Source organism: Saccoglossus kowalevskii, chromosome 4 (genome assembly GCF_978046115.1).
Source record: "Saccoglossus kowalevskii chromosome 4, keSacKowa6.1, whole genome shotgun sequence".
Lineage (NCBI taxonomy): Eukaryota > Metazoa > Hemichordata > Enteropneusta > Harrimaniidae > Saccoglossus > Saccoglossus kowalevskii.
The window spans coordinates 42,838,398-42,853,859 of NC_140644.1; the positions used below are offsets into that span (position 1 = coordinate 42,838,398).

The window sequence follows — 15,462 nt, forward strand, 5'->3', positions numbered from 1 at the left end:
AGTTTTCAATATACGGGGATTATTATTCCGTGAAAAAGAGTCTTGTAGAAACAGACAACGCCTGAACAATGTAATTGACTGAGAATGCCATCTTAACGTAAATGACGTATTAAACAACTATTTTTGTCAAGAACATGTTTTAAGTAAAACAGCTTAAATGAGCGTGAAACCCAGGTTTGCCATTGGTGATCAGCTTTTACTGCCTACATGTTATGTTTATTATGATGATATTATGAGTTACTGAAAATCATATTTGTTTAGAATAAAATAAAGGTTTGGGCTTTTTGGATGTTTATGAAGTGAATACTATCTAACGAAATTCACACTACAGATTCAGAAATATACTATGTCTCATGATATTTGTATTTGCTTTCTTCATTAAGATCACTGATTTTTTGTGAAAAGGCAGTTTTTATTTTTGTTAAGTAATATTAGTAACGTGCAACATTTCAGATATTTCGGCGCAGGTAATACTTATATTATATTGAATTCTTCTAAGTAGTGGAGGTCAGAGCGGTTAAATATTTAGAGATGTTAATTTAAATAACGATATGTTATTGTTATTGCAAATTGTATTTTCATATGAATGTAAAGAGTGATGACATGTACAGACGCGGTGTATTCCACAAAGTATGCGTACACTCGTTGAATGATCTTAATTATGCAGACTTTCTCATTTGCGAGGGGGGGGGATTTGGAGCTATTTTCACGTGTTCGATATACAATAGGACACTAAGATCTGTATACAATAAACGCGAATGTACGTAGATTCAGACAACTACATAAAAAGTAAAGTTATATATCAAATATATCAAATGAACTTAGGTTATATAACCAGTTAATTGATATGAAAACAATATTATGGTATTTTTGTTACTACCTAAATAAATCGTGCGCCCTCTATTCAATACAATGAACGATTCTCTTTACACTGCAAAATTTCGCGTTATGCATGAAATCGATCAAATACAAGACAAACAAAGTCACAGTGGCGTAAAAATAACGCTATTTGACAAACGCGAAAGTATTTTTTATGTATTTCCATGCTTAGTTATGAGCTATACACACATGATAATGGTCATTTTTATTGAAGTATGGGTATGTATGGGTAAGTATTGGGTATGCACTGGGTATGCACTGGGTATGTATGGGTATGTATTGGGTGTGTATGGGTATGTTGGGTATCTCAACGCCATATTCCCTTCTAGAAGATCGACATTTAAACATTGAACTATAAACAAATTCGTTCCTCGCCTTTCACGCAATACGTAATTGTTCGCAGTGGACGGAAAATTAGCTAACTGTCGTGACTCGGACATTTTTCTGGAATACATTATTTCATTTATATCTGTAAAAAGAAGATTGTGTGGACCTGGTATGCCATTTTCACTACATATGAATACAGGTACTTTATGAAAATATATACAGCCGAACTCACGACTAAAGCAAAGCGCTTCGCCAGTATAAGCACACCCTCACTACGCCACACTGAAGATCGCAAAAGACAGCACGAAATATTGTGTAATAAACGCTAACACACAGTGGCTCGAAGTTACACATATACTAGCAGTACGTTTTAAACTATGGGCATTCTTGCATTAGCATTCTGACTATACCTATAATATTTCATTATATGCAATCGATGCAAATACATACGTGCCAATCATTTTTATCATGACAAGGGTTGAGTAACGATATACATGATGATGATGATAGTCGCCAATATTAATGTTCTTTCTACCGCAGGCCAGAAAATTAATTTGGTACTCAAAAAATGGAATATTCCTCTGGTATTATTTCTCTACGACGACCGTGGCCTTTATGGTTTAACAATTAATCCCGCGTGATTCTATTATACTGAGATATCTGATGTCATAAAGGTGCCTGGCAACATTCTCTTAAATAATTCAGTAGGCGGATTATTCATTTATTCACGGGTAAGATACCGTAGTATTATATATCTCGTTCATTCGACATCCCAGGAAATTAGCTTAGTTCAAATAGCTTTATGTACAATGTCGGAATACTATATCTTTGAATCGAACTGGTCATGGTATAATGATTCAACGTATTACTGGGACATATCTGATCATGGATGTCGTCTAGTTGACAGGATGATTGAAGACATTATCAGCGTTATATTATGCTGTTGTGGTATTCCTGGGAACATAGCTGTGATATTTGTGGTGTTACGTGTTCCATCAATGCGAAGTGGGACAAACGTTCTGTTGGTCAATCTAGCAATTGGTGATCTTCTTTGCCTTGTTCCCAACACTGTGTTTTATCTCTGGCGTATCGTGGATCATACCATAGAGGCAGAAGTTACAGGCTTCATTATAGTTCTGATATCAATCATTGGTATATACGTGTCTTTAAATACATTGCTAATGGTTAGTATAGATCGATACTTGGCTGTCTGCAAGATTTTACTACATAAGGCTAAGTCTGTAAAACGAAGACGCAACATAGTTATATCACTAACTTCGATTTGGACGTTAGCGTTACTGTTGACATTTCCGCATTTGAACTACGTTACAGGCGTTTTTGGAATAGACATGCATATGGTGTCGACGTATTCGTATGTTATAGATTTCTTGTTAGTCTGTATAGTCATGTGTGTTCTTTACTCGAGGATTATATTCAGTCTCAAAAAGACAAGACGACTGGGAAGTATGTGGGCTAGAGCGTCTGCTAAGAGAGAAAATCGCGTTGTTAGACTTTGCCTCGTTACAGCAGCAGTGTCTATTCTATGTATGTTACCGTGGCTAATGACAGGTATTTTACAACTGTTGGTGCTGTACTATAAACTTATGCCGTTTCCAGAGTGGATGTACTGCTTAGGAACTGTCAGTAATTATTTTGTTCAGACCAATTCTTGCATTAACCCTTACATCTACAATGTGTTGAGTAGTAAGTACCGCCGTGCATTTAAAGATGTCTTCCGTATGAACAGGAGTAAAAGAAATCGGCGCAGAAGACAAATGGCTGTAAAGTTTGACATAGGACATACTATCTCAACTTCTAATTCCCGCCCTTTGGGCAGAATTTCTGTGTCGACAGCCAAAGTAATGTAAAGTTAAAAGATCGCAATCAAGTGTACATAATGCAGTCAACACTGTTCAAACTTACTTTTTGGTGTGTATATCCTGAAGGCGAATTACCATATCGCTGTGTGTTTATTGTTGATGTGTTTTACGTTTTCTACTGCGACTGTTTTCAATCGAATTGCTGCCTTGTGTTTTTAAATTACACTTAAAGCTACAACTGTAGTGAGTGTGGTCATTAATGTATTTTCCGAAACCCACTCACTGTTAATTACATTGCTTTTCCCATGTTCATTTCCGAACAAAATTACCACGAACATTATGGTTAATTTTATTAAAATTCCTTTCTATGCTCCTGGTTATCCCGGGTTTATCAATATAATGTGTATAACAGTGATGCTTTGTGGCAATAACATGAACCTTTTGTACAATATTTGTGTATTCGTGCAATAATTTTGAGATGTTAGAAAGTGTTCAAGACATTTTTGTTTACGCCTATCATTGTGCATATGTATTGCGAACATTTGACCTCTCCATTTGTTATTGATTGTTAATATGATTATTCGTCGTTTTGTTTTCGAGAAGTGTCCATCTCCTATGTGTGTGGTATGTCTTCTTCGTGGACATGTGATACTAGCATACCTTTGGGCTGACCGGAAATTGATAAAAAAAACAATTATTCAAATAAACATTCCAAATGCAATTACTTGGCCAAAATACCTCATATATTATCAATCGCCTTGAATTTCTATAGCACGCCCTAATTACATACACACATCCGGGTACCTTCATATCATATTTTAGGTTTCAATTAAATGGTGACGTAATAATTAGATCATCGTTGTTGAATCGTTTTCTGTCCGCAATTCAATATTTTTATAAGCCAATGTATATACCATGGTGCCATGAATACAGGGGAAATCAAGTCATGTAAAAGTCCATAAATGTATGGCGTTTGTGTCATTCGAGTCTGCGTCTGACGCTGTTCTTCTCCCAAACTTAAATAACACTGACAAGTCAACTCAGTCTGTACAATTGTCAGAGTTCAACATATCGTTGATTATGAGTAATCATTCCGCTATTCAAGATATTTACGCAGAACATTACATGGACACAAAGTGTTACGGAACATATAAATAGAATACGGTTAGCGCTTCTGATGCATTTCATGTGTATGTACCTATATACTTATCAATGCCGAGTAGAGCAGGGGCAGTTTTTTAATGAGCTGAAAATTTTTAAAAAGTTGTTTTGCCTCATATTTTCGGGGCGAGGGCTACGTCACAGAACGTTCTATGTTGCTAAGACGCGCGCCACTGCACTACGTATTTACAGGGGCTATGTGCGATCTGTTGTGAAAATTCGGTCGAAGAGTCGGTGAAAACAACTAAAGTCGAAGTTACAGCACAAGCTAATATATCCGTTGCACATGTAGGGGTAATCTTCTTACACTTTTCAGAGAAATCCAATGTACATTTTTCTAAGAGTTTCCGACTTTTTTTTTACTGGATATGGTTGCCAGATGTATTATATTATATTATATTATATTATATTATATTATATTATATTATATTATATTATATTATATTATATTATATTATATTATATTATATTATATTATATTATATTATATTATATTATATTATATTATATTATATTATATTATATTATATTATATTATATTATATTATATTATATTATATTATATTATATTATATATATTATATTATATTATATTATATTATATTATATTATGCTTTTTGGTTCACGGGTAAAATAAAAGACGATCACGTAACAGTACAAAAACACCTTGGAACCCCGTAGGCAGGCCGGTGACACCGGTTCGCACTTAAGGGGGTACCAACCCCCCTGCCAAATTCCAAGGGAAAATCAAAACATTTAAAACACAGAACAAGTAACATAAAATAGATATGCGCTGCTGTAAGTGTGTGCAATGATAGCCCACCAAGAGGACAAAACTCTTGGCTCCTGTGCGTGTGCTATATTATATTATATTATTATACATCTGTCACCGCAAAGCCATACGTTACAGCGTGTCGTAATTTTGCGGTATTTTACAGGGTATTTTCATTCACCATATAAGAAAATGTGCATTTAAAATATGGAATGATTACGCGCGTAAGCGTCCTCTAATAATAAAAACAAACATGGCTGCCACCAGGGTTTGACCAGATTCCACACAAAGAAGTTGATTCTATTCTAAACTTTTTGGATTTCAGCTTTCCCATGATGTATCCTTGAAGGGAAAAGATGCGCGTCGGTCGATACTCTCGTTGCACTGTCTTCGTGCATACTTTGAGGTATCCTCGTAATAACCTCATATTATTAATTAAGCAAGCAGAGGTAAAATACAACATAATCGATGTCATATTTTTTACGTGAGGAACACACAGTAAAAGTAAGTCCTGCTGATATCGGCAAAAAATATTGTTCATATGAAACGTTATGAAGAACATTTTGCTACTATATAGTTAGTACCATGTCACATGATTACTTTTGAGAATGTTAAAGTTGTAATGAAAATAAACCACCATCGAAGGCAAGGTTGGTATACTACTTGAATTTGCACAATCCACTCGTGTTTACATGACACGAATTGGTCAAAATACCATGGTATACCGCTTTCGGCGGCGATTTAACGACGGTAGATATAAACAATAAGAAATTGGTGCACATCGACATATGTTTCTGTATTTCAGCAATTACACGGGACTCCTATAAATTACAATTAGTGTGTTTTATGCTAGAACTCAAAGGTCGAATGAGTGACACCTCTGTAACGTTTACAATGTCGTGTATTGAATCGACATGTAGGTACACTTTGGTATGAGCAGTTCTCGGTGCGTACTCGTTGCCGACTACGATCGCTAAGAATTACCAACGCATATACCGTATTCTCACTACAAATAATTAGGCCTTTCCAAGGACAGACAAATATGATATGATATGAGATGCTGCCTGTGGGATTATGGGGGAGCGTATTAAGGTTGAATCAAGCTTTTCTTAGCGCGACCACTCCGGTTTTGGTACCGGCCAATACCAAGCTTCGGCTACTCATCCTCTTCGGTACTTTTATATGGTGAACACGGAAAGAACAAAAGCTATGCCACCACTTGAGGGCGTTAGGCGGCCCAATCCCCACTTGCTACCCTATCCCCAATCTGATTAAAATCTGATGTAGAGTACGGGCTTTAATTATTTTGGCTATAAACTTATTTTAATTTTATTTTGTATTACTTTTGTTATTAGTGCCTTTTTATTTTATTATTTTACTTTGATTTTGATTTTGTAATTTTTTTTAATTCCGCCCTACATACATCTGATCCGACGCCTATGTAAGCCCCCTTTTATAAAGGCTGTCGGTTACTTAATTTCAGTGTAGCAATACTCTACGGGCAATCTTTATGCACATTATAGATTGCCCACTTGAATAAACCATTAATAGAAAATTGCTAGTATATTTTTATTTACAAAAGAAATTCCACAACATTTTACAATTTTTTTCATTACATTGAATATTCTTTTCACTTCCAACAAATGTGTACACTTCCTGATATATCTTCGCCAGCCAAGGTTCGTTTATTCAGTCATCGCTTCAATTTCACATCAAACACTGAGCATAATTATCTAGAATGGAAGCAAAAAAAAGTAAATCGTAATGATTAGAACATTGCAAACAGCTATAGTAAACAATGCAAACTGATTTTAAATTGTATAACGGTCACCAGCCCACGGCATCGACGCAGAAAATTGGAGCAAAAAATATTTCCTGATCAATTGCGATGTGTTCCAAATAAAAAATATTTTATTCCAGTCCAAATCAGCTCAATTACTTTAATAAAGAGTTAGTGTATAATGTGCAAAATGTTGATACATTTTGATGAATATTTACAGCTTACGGCTTCCGTAGACGATTTTGGCCCGATCGTCAACAAAACATCATCCGTCTCCAGGGCAAGCGACTGGAAAAAGACACTGGTGTCCGGTCGAACCGGTGGAAACAAAATCGTCACTCCCAGAATAACTACACAAAATAACGATCTAAACTAGAACCATTCGAGCCACATTATAAACATAAAAAAATGACTTTCGTTGCATTTGACAATGATAAACTTACCGAAAAGCCGTGTTTTTCTCGGTCGCTAACGTCGATATAACCCGCCATTTTAATTGAGTGTGTTTGCTACCTGACTTTGCCCGGTGACGTCATCATGTGGCTATAGAAGGAGGTCTGTGATTCGTTGACTAAAATCGTCGATAGTGGGTCTCGTTGAAAACTCGTTACATAGGAATTAAAAAAAAAATACAAAATCAAAATTAAAGTAAAGTAAAATAATAAAATAAAAAGACATTAATAACAAAAGTAATAAAAAATAAAATTAAAATAAGTTTATAGCCAAAATAATTAAAGCCCGTACACTACATCAGATTTTAATCAGATTGCCCTATCCCCAATTACATATAAATACATTATGTATTCACACAATTATGAAAAATATCGAATGACTTTAACTTATACGTCGGCGTAGAGATACTGATTCAAGTGTAATTTGCCGTTATAAATATACTTACTAATCTGTATAAATCCGAACATTGTCATGTCGTGACTACAGGACTAAGCTACGCAGTTTAAGTTGACAATATTTGTTTTCTTGAGAATTAAATTTATGGATATCGTTAATCTCTCAGTCATGGATCGGACTACGTCATATGAACCATATACAATAGACAAACCAAGTTGATAACATGTTTATTTAAATGATCATGTACTGCTACATTCGTATTCATATATCATCTGTGTTATGTCGTATTAAGACAGTACAGCAATCGCATCGATCGACGCGTGGCGTAAGTCGATGCAATCCCGGAATGCTTGTGTGATATTCTCGTGATAAACCTAATTGTTTCCATTTGTAAGAATAATTTAATTGGAGATAGTATTCACAAATGCCAGGGAAATCCATGATTGTGTGACCGTTTACGTCCTACGGTGGAACGTTAGGATGAGTACAAATGAATTTCGAACGAATGCAAAAATTCTGCTACTTACAAAATGGTAAATTATATTTTGCTAATAGATTTAAGTAAGTAATTGTAATTATTAGTATATTCATAAATTGCATGTTGGATAGGTGCATCTCGATAACATCTCAGACAACTAATAGAAAAGATTAGTCAGAGGGTTTTTTCGTACCATGATTGCAATATATTGCGTGTCGTTGTAAAAAAAATACCCATTACTTGTGTACTTGGTTTTCTCTCAGAACTTACTACCATGTATTAAACATGTGATCGCAAATCTGCACCTGTGGAAATGAAATCTCATGACTTTGATCTTTTATAATATTTCAGGAACAACTATTCAGGAATCGAGCGAGATGTACGTACCCGGCGCATATGAATATGAATTAGCTAAAATACAGTAATATATACAACGTGAATATGACGTTTTTTTATTTGTGTATGGAAGACAGGTGCCTGTGTTCACGTCGACAGTGTTCATGCATGTTGAATTTCACTCAATTCTGTGTTAATTTCACTCATACATGAGTTGCTTTCTACAATGCAAAGCTAGTGTACCTATATCATTGTGGAGCATGAAAGTTCCTGTGCAAAAATCTCATTGTGACTTTGAATATCAAAATGGTGGTTTGGATCTTATGCACCTTTACCAACTACTTTTATTGAAGCTATTCTTGCATCTTGGGTACCAAAACTCCTGGCAGATCCACTAAATACCAACAGTAAGCTAGTAACTGTTCTTTCAAACAATGTTAGGAATAGAGTCTCAGTATTTCAGGATATTTAATTCACGGCAGGCCATTTAACCAGGCAAGAGATCTTCCTCAAATACATTATGTCATCATGTCCATGTGTGTTGGTGCAAAACAGTTGTGCAGACAGTGGTTTAATCCTTGTAATAAACAGATACAGGTATATGCTGACTGGTATAAAAAACACTGTTTATTTCCCTGAACTGCAGGATGAGTATTACAATATTTTATATTTTCAATAAATTTGTTTTCGCTTTATAATTGAAATATTACGAGCTTATAAACGCTTTTCCAAAAATTGAAACGAACTGGTTGTTTCGTAAAGGAATACATACATGTACAGTAGCAGTGAGCATTCGTACAAACATCACGTTGCAATATCAGCCATGCAAACGAATATAGGTTAACATGTTCGGGAAATAAATTAACTATCGGTTTTTGTATGTGTTGGACACGGATGAAGCCTTAGAATTTTAGTATTTTCTACTTTGTTTTGAATTTCTGAGGAGAATAAGAGCTTGGAATATTCTATATAAATAGTAAAAAAAACATCTGACGTCATAATTATATTCAATTCTGCGATTGTCAGTCTCGTAAACCAAAAACGGGACTTTTAATTTCAATTACGGTTTTCCATGCGTCTGTCTTGTATCTCTTAGATATGCCTTGGTCAATTGCATTCAAACCTCACACACATTCAACAAAACGAGCATCATTTGAAAATCAATTTCGGAACAGGATCGCAGTCATATGTGACATATTTCATTCAAACTTGGTATGTCCATTGGACATAATGGTTCTTAACTTGTCTATTGAAGCGTTATATTGTGTATATTGTTTGTGAGTCTCACGTCTGGCGTATTCAAATATATGGATATGCATAGAATACAAGTAGAAGTGTTCGATATATCAATAATATTCAACGTTAGCATCAACATTAATATCTGAAATATTAATCCTGATGAAGTGAAAACAAGTTACTAACGTGTACTGAGACCAGGGTAAGTTCACACATTTTAATGCCAGTGTAAAACAAGGTTTCTGAAAATTATGTATCATTTTGAAATTGAATAGCTGCAGCTTTCAGGATAATGATTATCGCAGGCACACATTTTATTACATACACTCTGTGAAGATGTACGACACAGTTTTACATTTGGTATGTGTGCATTGAAAAGTGCATACAATTTGGAGAAATAGCTTTATCCCAGTAATACGTTTTTGTTGGGGTTTATTTCTCATCATATGTATCATATACACTTCAAACACAATAGAAAATCTCACTACCTTCTCAGGAAACAAATACTTGGAAAATACTTGAGTATAGTCGTTACTTGTTGTGCTAGACATGGAGCGTATCACGTGTGAAACCCTATGTATAACACACACCATTAAAACGTTAATACCATTTAAAAATGGTCGATAATTGTTCCCTACCATCATTATCTTGAGTTTCAAAAAACCTTTTTAAAAATATATATATTTGAAATGAACTCGTTTTACTAGAGCCGCGTTTTAACCGTCTAATATAAAAATACGATTTCTCTAAAAAGAGGTGGACGATCCATGTTTCCTATTACAACTAATAGTAGAAACCAAAATATGTCGCACTCTACGGGAAAAAAAACTTTGGTTTTGTGATACTATATCGTGCTCCCTACTTCGCGCTCGCTGCATAAGTTGCATATACATGACCGCGCTTTAACGGTTTCTTAAAATCCCCACTCTGACACGAGTCAGTTATTTACCTTAAAAGTTGACTTTATCCAACTTCCTATGTATGCACACTTTCGAATGATTGAATTGATACAATTAGTTCGAAATATGTTTTCCATGTGTAACATCTATATAAATATGCCGTGTAAGCATATCGATCCCAACTAACAAATTACATAGGTGACGTACGTATATTATCTCTGTGGTTGTACAGATGACTCCTAACGCTAATTTATATTCATCAATGTAGTGTAATGCAAATTACAATTTACTTCAGTTTTCTAAAAGCATATTGAATAATAGGCTTAAGATATAAGGAGAAATGTAAATTGAATAATCGAAATAAACAACCGGTTTTAGGATATTTAAATGAAATCACCCTCGAAAGAGTTACTCCTTAGATCCCTGATCCCAGATTTCAATCTACACAGGTATAGAAAACAGACACTACGATTCCCACACCAGTCTGTTTATGAATAATTACCTAAATAATGTGTGCTACTATAATATGTGAAAAAGAAGCTACGTTTGTGCCTGTGACATGCATGGTATAATGAGTAGTCAAATATGTAGCTGGCCCGATAGGATTTGTATTCAGAGAAAGCTATAGAACAATATTTTTTTACTTTTATTTTGTATGGCATACTATAACTAACCCTCGTTTCCAGGAAGGAAGTTATCAACGGTACAACGCCAACTGGTTACTGTGTCGTTAGTTATATTCAGCCATGAGTGACATATTCCGTATATTTTAATCAAATACAACAATAGTGACGCCCATCATGTTGCTACTCATAGGATGTCTAGTGTCGCGTGTAGATTTGTGTCATATCGCGTGGTGAAATGTGTTGTAAAATGACGTAAGGTTTCTGTATTTGTGCATACATATTCAAAGAGATTTATAATTACCATGCGCTATTTAATTAAATGAAGCGAAATTTAATTTAAAGGAAGGTGGATGTTGTTGCGTTACAAACCGAATGAATGTTGGCATATCACGGAAGGGTGCACACTTACGTGGTATAACATTGCACAACTTGAGAACGTATTCATCTCCCTGTGGGGCACGACGCGGTTACCATAGTTACGAAAATCAATACCACGCGTTGATGCACCTATCAATGAGTGGCTTATCATATATGTTTTAGACATCATTAAACGATGTACACATGCGCACAGTGTTCGTAGTGCCATAGCATATTAGATTGCCACAGATGGTGAAAAACCAACGTTAGTCGTGCAAAGGGATACCAACTGGCAGGCAGTACATTTGATAATACATTTATGAATGCCGAGTGTGTTCGCTCTGCCTGTTATATAGTATAGGTATAGTATAGGATTGTTGAAGACGTGAGTACTATTCTATCAATCTTACACAGAAGCTGCTTCAATTTCCTGGTGTCAAATTCCGCACTCCATGGGGGTCTGAACACTCTCGAATTGCCTGATACAAAATTGTCGTCGTGCAAGACAGTTTTATTTACTTCTATAACTCATAATCATGGAAAGGAATTCGACTTGGAACGTTTCGACAGACGAAAGTATCTACACACCGTGTCGTATAACGAACAGGGTCGTGGAAGATGTTATTAGCATTATATTGTGTTGTTGCGGTATTCCTGGCAATCTGATTGTTATATTCGTGGTATTGCGACTGCCTTCGATGAAAAGCGTTACAAACGTTCTGCTGGTTAATCTCGCTATCGCAGATCTTCTTTGCCTTGTTCCCAACGCTGTATATTATCTCTGGCGTATCTTAGAACCATCTATCATCGGGGAAACGGCAGGACTGGTGGTTGTTCTTTTGTCGATCGTTGGCATTTATGTATCGTTGAATACTTTAGTTGTTATAAGCGTTGAGCGTTACCTGGCTGTTTGTAAAACTCTATATCATAAGGCCAGATTTGTCAGTAGAAAGCGCAATATGGTGATAGCTATAATATCAATTTGGACTTTAGCGTTGATTTTGTCTTTTCCAAATCTAAATTACGTCATCTCAATCACTGATATGGATATGCATATGTTGTCGACGTATTTCTATGTCCTGGATTTCCTGTTCGTCTGTATCGTTATGAGTATCCTGTACGCTAGAATAATACTAACTCTTAAGAATACTAAACGACTAGGAAGCATGAGAGCCAGGGCTTCTGCAACACGAGAGAAACGTGTCGTCACTTTATGCCTTGCTACGGCCAGTATTTCAATTGTATGTATGTTGCCATGGATATCTACAGGAATTATACAACTTATGGTGTTATATTATGAAATCATTTCTTGGCCAACATGGATGTACTGTTTAGGTACCATCAGTAATTACTTCGTTCAAGCCAATTCTTGTATCAACCCATACATCTATAATATGCTAAGTAGTAAGTACCGACGTGCCTTCAGAGAAGTATTCTGCTGCATTGAAAAAGCAAAAATACGTCGATCTAGTTATTTTGAGAAACACAACCCAATGACCACCGAGTGCACCGTCTCCGAGTCCAAAGTGAACAGAGATTATGCAGTGAACTCCGAAAATATTGGTGTGGACAGTTTTGAGTTACAGCTTAGCAGATCTGTTTGGGGGAATGACAAAAGTTCTTGTTAGAATTTGATGATGGTTCTTCTGCATTTATCGAGGTTAGCTACTTTATCGACACTATGAAGTTTGGAGCTATTCTGATCACGTAACTACTCTTCTCTTGACACGTCACTGCCTAATTAAACGTACAACAGCGCTTCTGTGAAAACACAAGTACACATTGCCCATGCCAACGGATTAGCTAGCAGAGAATTACGTAGAACTGTTAGAATATTTGTTTCATTTACTATTCTTCAAATTACAGAGTTAGTTAACATCTGGTAACAAACTCCTGTTGTTGGGGGAATAATTTAAATCCGAATCCACCACTTTCATCTTAGCTCGACAATTGTAGCTATTAGTATATGATATGTTCATTCCAGTAGGCCCCAGAGTTCAACCATTATCTCTGTACATTTACTGATCTTCGTCTGTCCTTTTATAATTTATACTTAAACTAATATCGTTTATTGAATTTCGCTTCATATGTTACTTAATGAGGTTATGTTTACTGGTGCAACAGCCGCTGCAATTGATTTAGGCTACTACTTAGAGTTCACACACATGTCGAAAAACTAGTAGATCGTTTGTATTGGTTTTCAGATAGCAAAAACCCACAATACCCAGTACGATTATTCATTGCCTATGAGAGCTGTTCTTGTCCCTTTGTATACCTACACCCCTGCAAACAATATTTGATATATAGGTAGTTATTTATTCAGAGGTTGTAAATAAATACTAACATGAGTATAGACACTCAAACTTATTAAAATTTCATTCATTTAATTATCTCTTCCATTGTTTGTGAAGACACACTCGATTAATTTGCGGGTGAGATGCAAATAATGAAACAGTGAAATGTGTTCAACGCTTGTACATACTCTCTTATGCATTAAATAATGCTCGACCAATTACATGTATGCGTCTCTTCTATTTAGCATTTTAGTATTACTGAATTGTCGTTGATGCAACTTTTGTTTCACCAATGCTTCAAACTGTTTTTGTTTGACTTGGTTGTGAATTAATGATTAATTTTAGGATAGATGAAATAATCACACGCACGCACGACAACTCAAATGGGTCGATAGTTAAACATTTGCAAATTAAAATTCCACGAAAACAGATTTGACAGCAAAGAGTTATATCACGTAGATGTCAAATAGTATTTACATGTATTTGTACTGATCAATAATATCTATTTATTAAACGAGTGCATTAAGTTGAGATTACGCGCTCAATATGCGTTGAGATTTACGCGTTATAGGTCCATGAATGCAATTTCCTATTCATCCAAGGTATTATGTTTTCACAATAATCGTAAAATGTGGATATTACCCAAGATGTCCACACGTTCCATCTTTTTTGCATACACCATCTTCTTTTCTTGTTCAAAGATTTACAAACAGATCTCGTCCTCTACGATTAATGGGTTTGTTCGTTATGGCGATATCGATATATGTGGTTTTAGACACATATCAGTAATATGTACATTAATGTTCGAGGACACACAATTAGTCGCATTTACAAGCAGACGTGCCGAGTGACGGTTGGGAGATTGTTACAAAAATGTGACTTTTCAAAACGAAAGTGCATCTTTCATTTGTGTTTGAAGTTATCAGAAGTTGTCAGATTTACTATAATATAAAAAAATGTCAATCGGATGATTTGAATTAATAAAAATATGTGGGAGACAATTTTCATATGATCTATTATTACAAGGTAGTGTCATAATTTGACAAATATGTCGTGATGTCACGTCAATAAGAGGAGAGAACACATAAACCTCTCCTGGAGCAATTCAAGCTAACAACCGAGTATAGATTAGAATTTATATGACAAAGAAACTATAATCACACGGGGTGACTTCTGGCGTTTCGCTTGTACACCATGTGGGGAATTTGTTAAATGTGTCGATTAAGTCACGATGAAATCTACTCAAAAAATTCCGGAGACAATTTTGCCTTATAGATTTACACAATAATAATGCGTTCTTTACATTGTATTAGCCTGGAGGCATGCAGACATAAAAGTGTTTCTTCCAATTAGCAACAAAAAGCGCGAAATGAAAAATTCGTTCTACAGATGTAGGCTTACTTATAGCCGTGAAGCCATAAATATATTCTCTCATCGATACTGCCTATTGTTAACTTGATATACTATTATTTCTAGTATTATATTTATCTTTCGTAAATGTTAATATTTCTAACTACTGCTGTATCATCAATCGTGCATTGTACTGTATATAACGAAACAAACTATCTACCTTAGAGTGTATGCATTTGTCTTTTTTTGTGTTGAGTAAATTGTATTAATATTTACTAATTACTGTGTGTTCCCATTT

General features: G+C 35.2%; 2 protein-coding genes across 2 annotated transcripts; both read left to right on the plus strand.

Annotated features, from left to right (window-relative positions):
• The first annotated feature begins 2,015 nt into the window (after positions 1-2,015).
• LOC144344003 (neuropeptides B/W receptor type 2-like) lies at positions 2,016-3,074 on the plus strand. The gene has a single exon (XM_078006233.1). It carries the CDS (start codon positions 2,016-2,018, stop codon positions 3,072-3,074), a length of 1,059 nt encoding a protein of 352 aa, XP_077862359.1.
• An 8,982-nt stretch (positions 3,075-12,056) lies between these two features.
• On the plus strand, positions 12,057-13,148 carry LOC102801065 (somatostatin receptor type 5-like). Its single transcript, XM_006812630.2, has one exon. The coding sequence runs from the start codon at positions 12,057-12,059 to the stop codon at positions 13,146-13,148; it is 1,092 nt and encodes a 363-aa protein (XP_006812693.2).
• Positions 13,149-15,462: the final 2,314 nt, after the last annotated feature.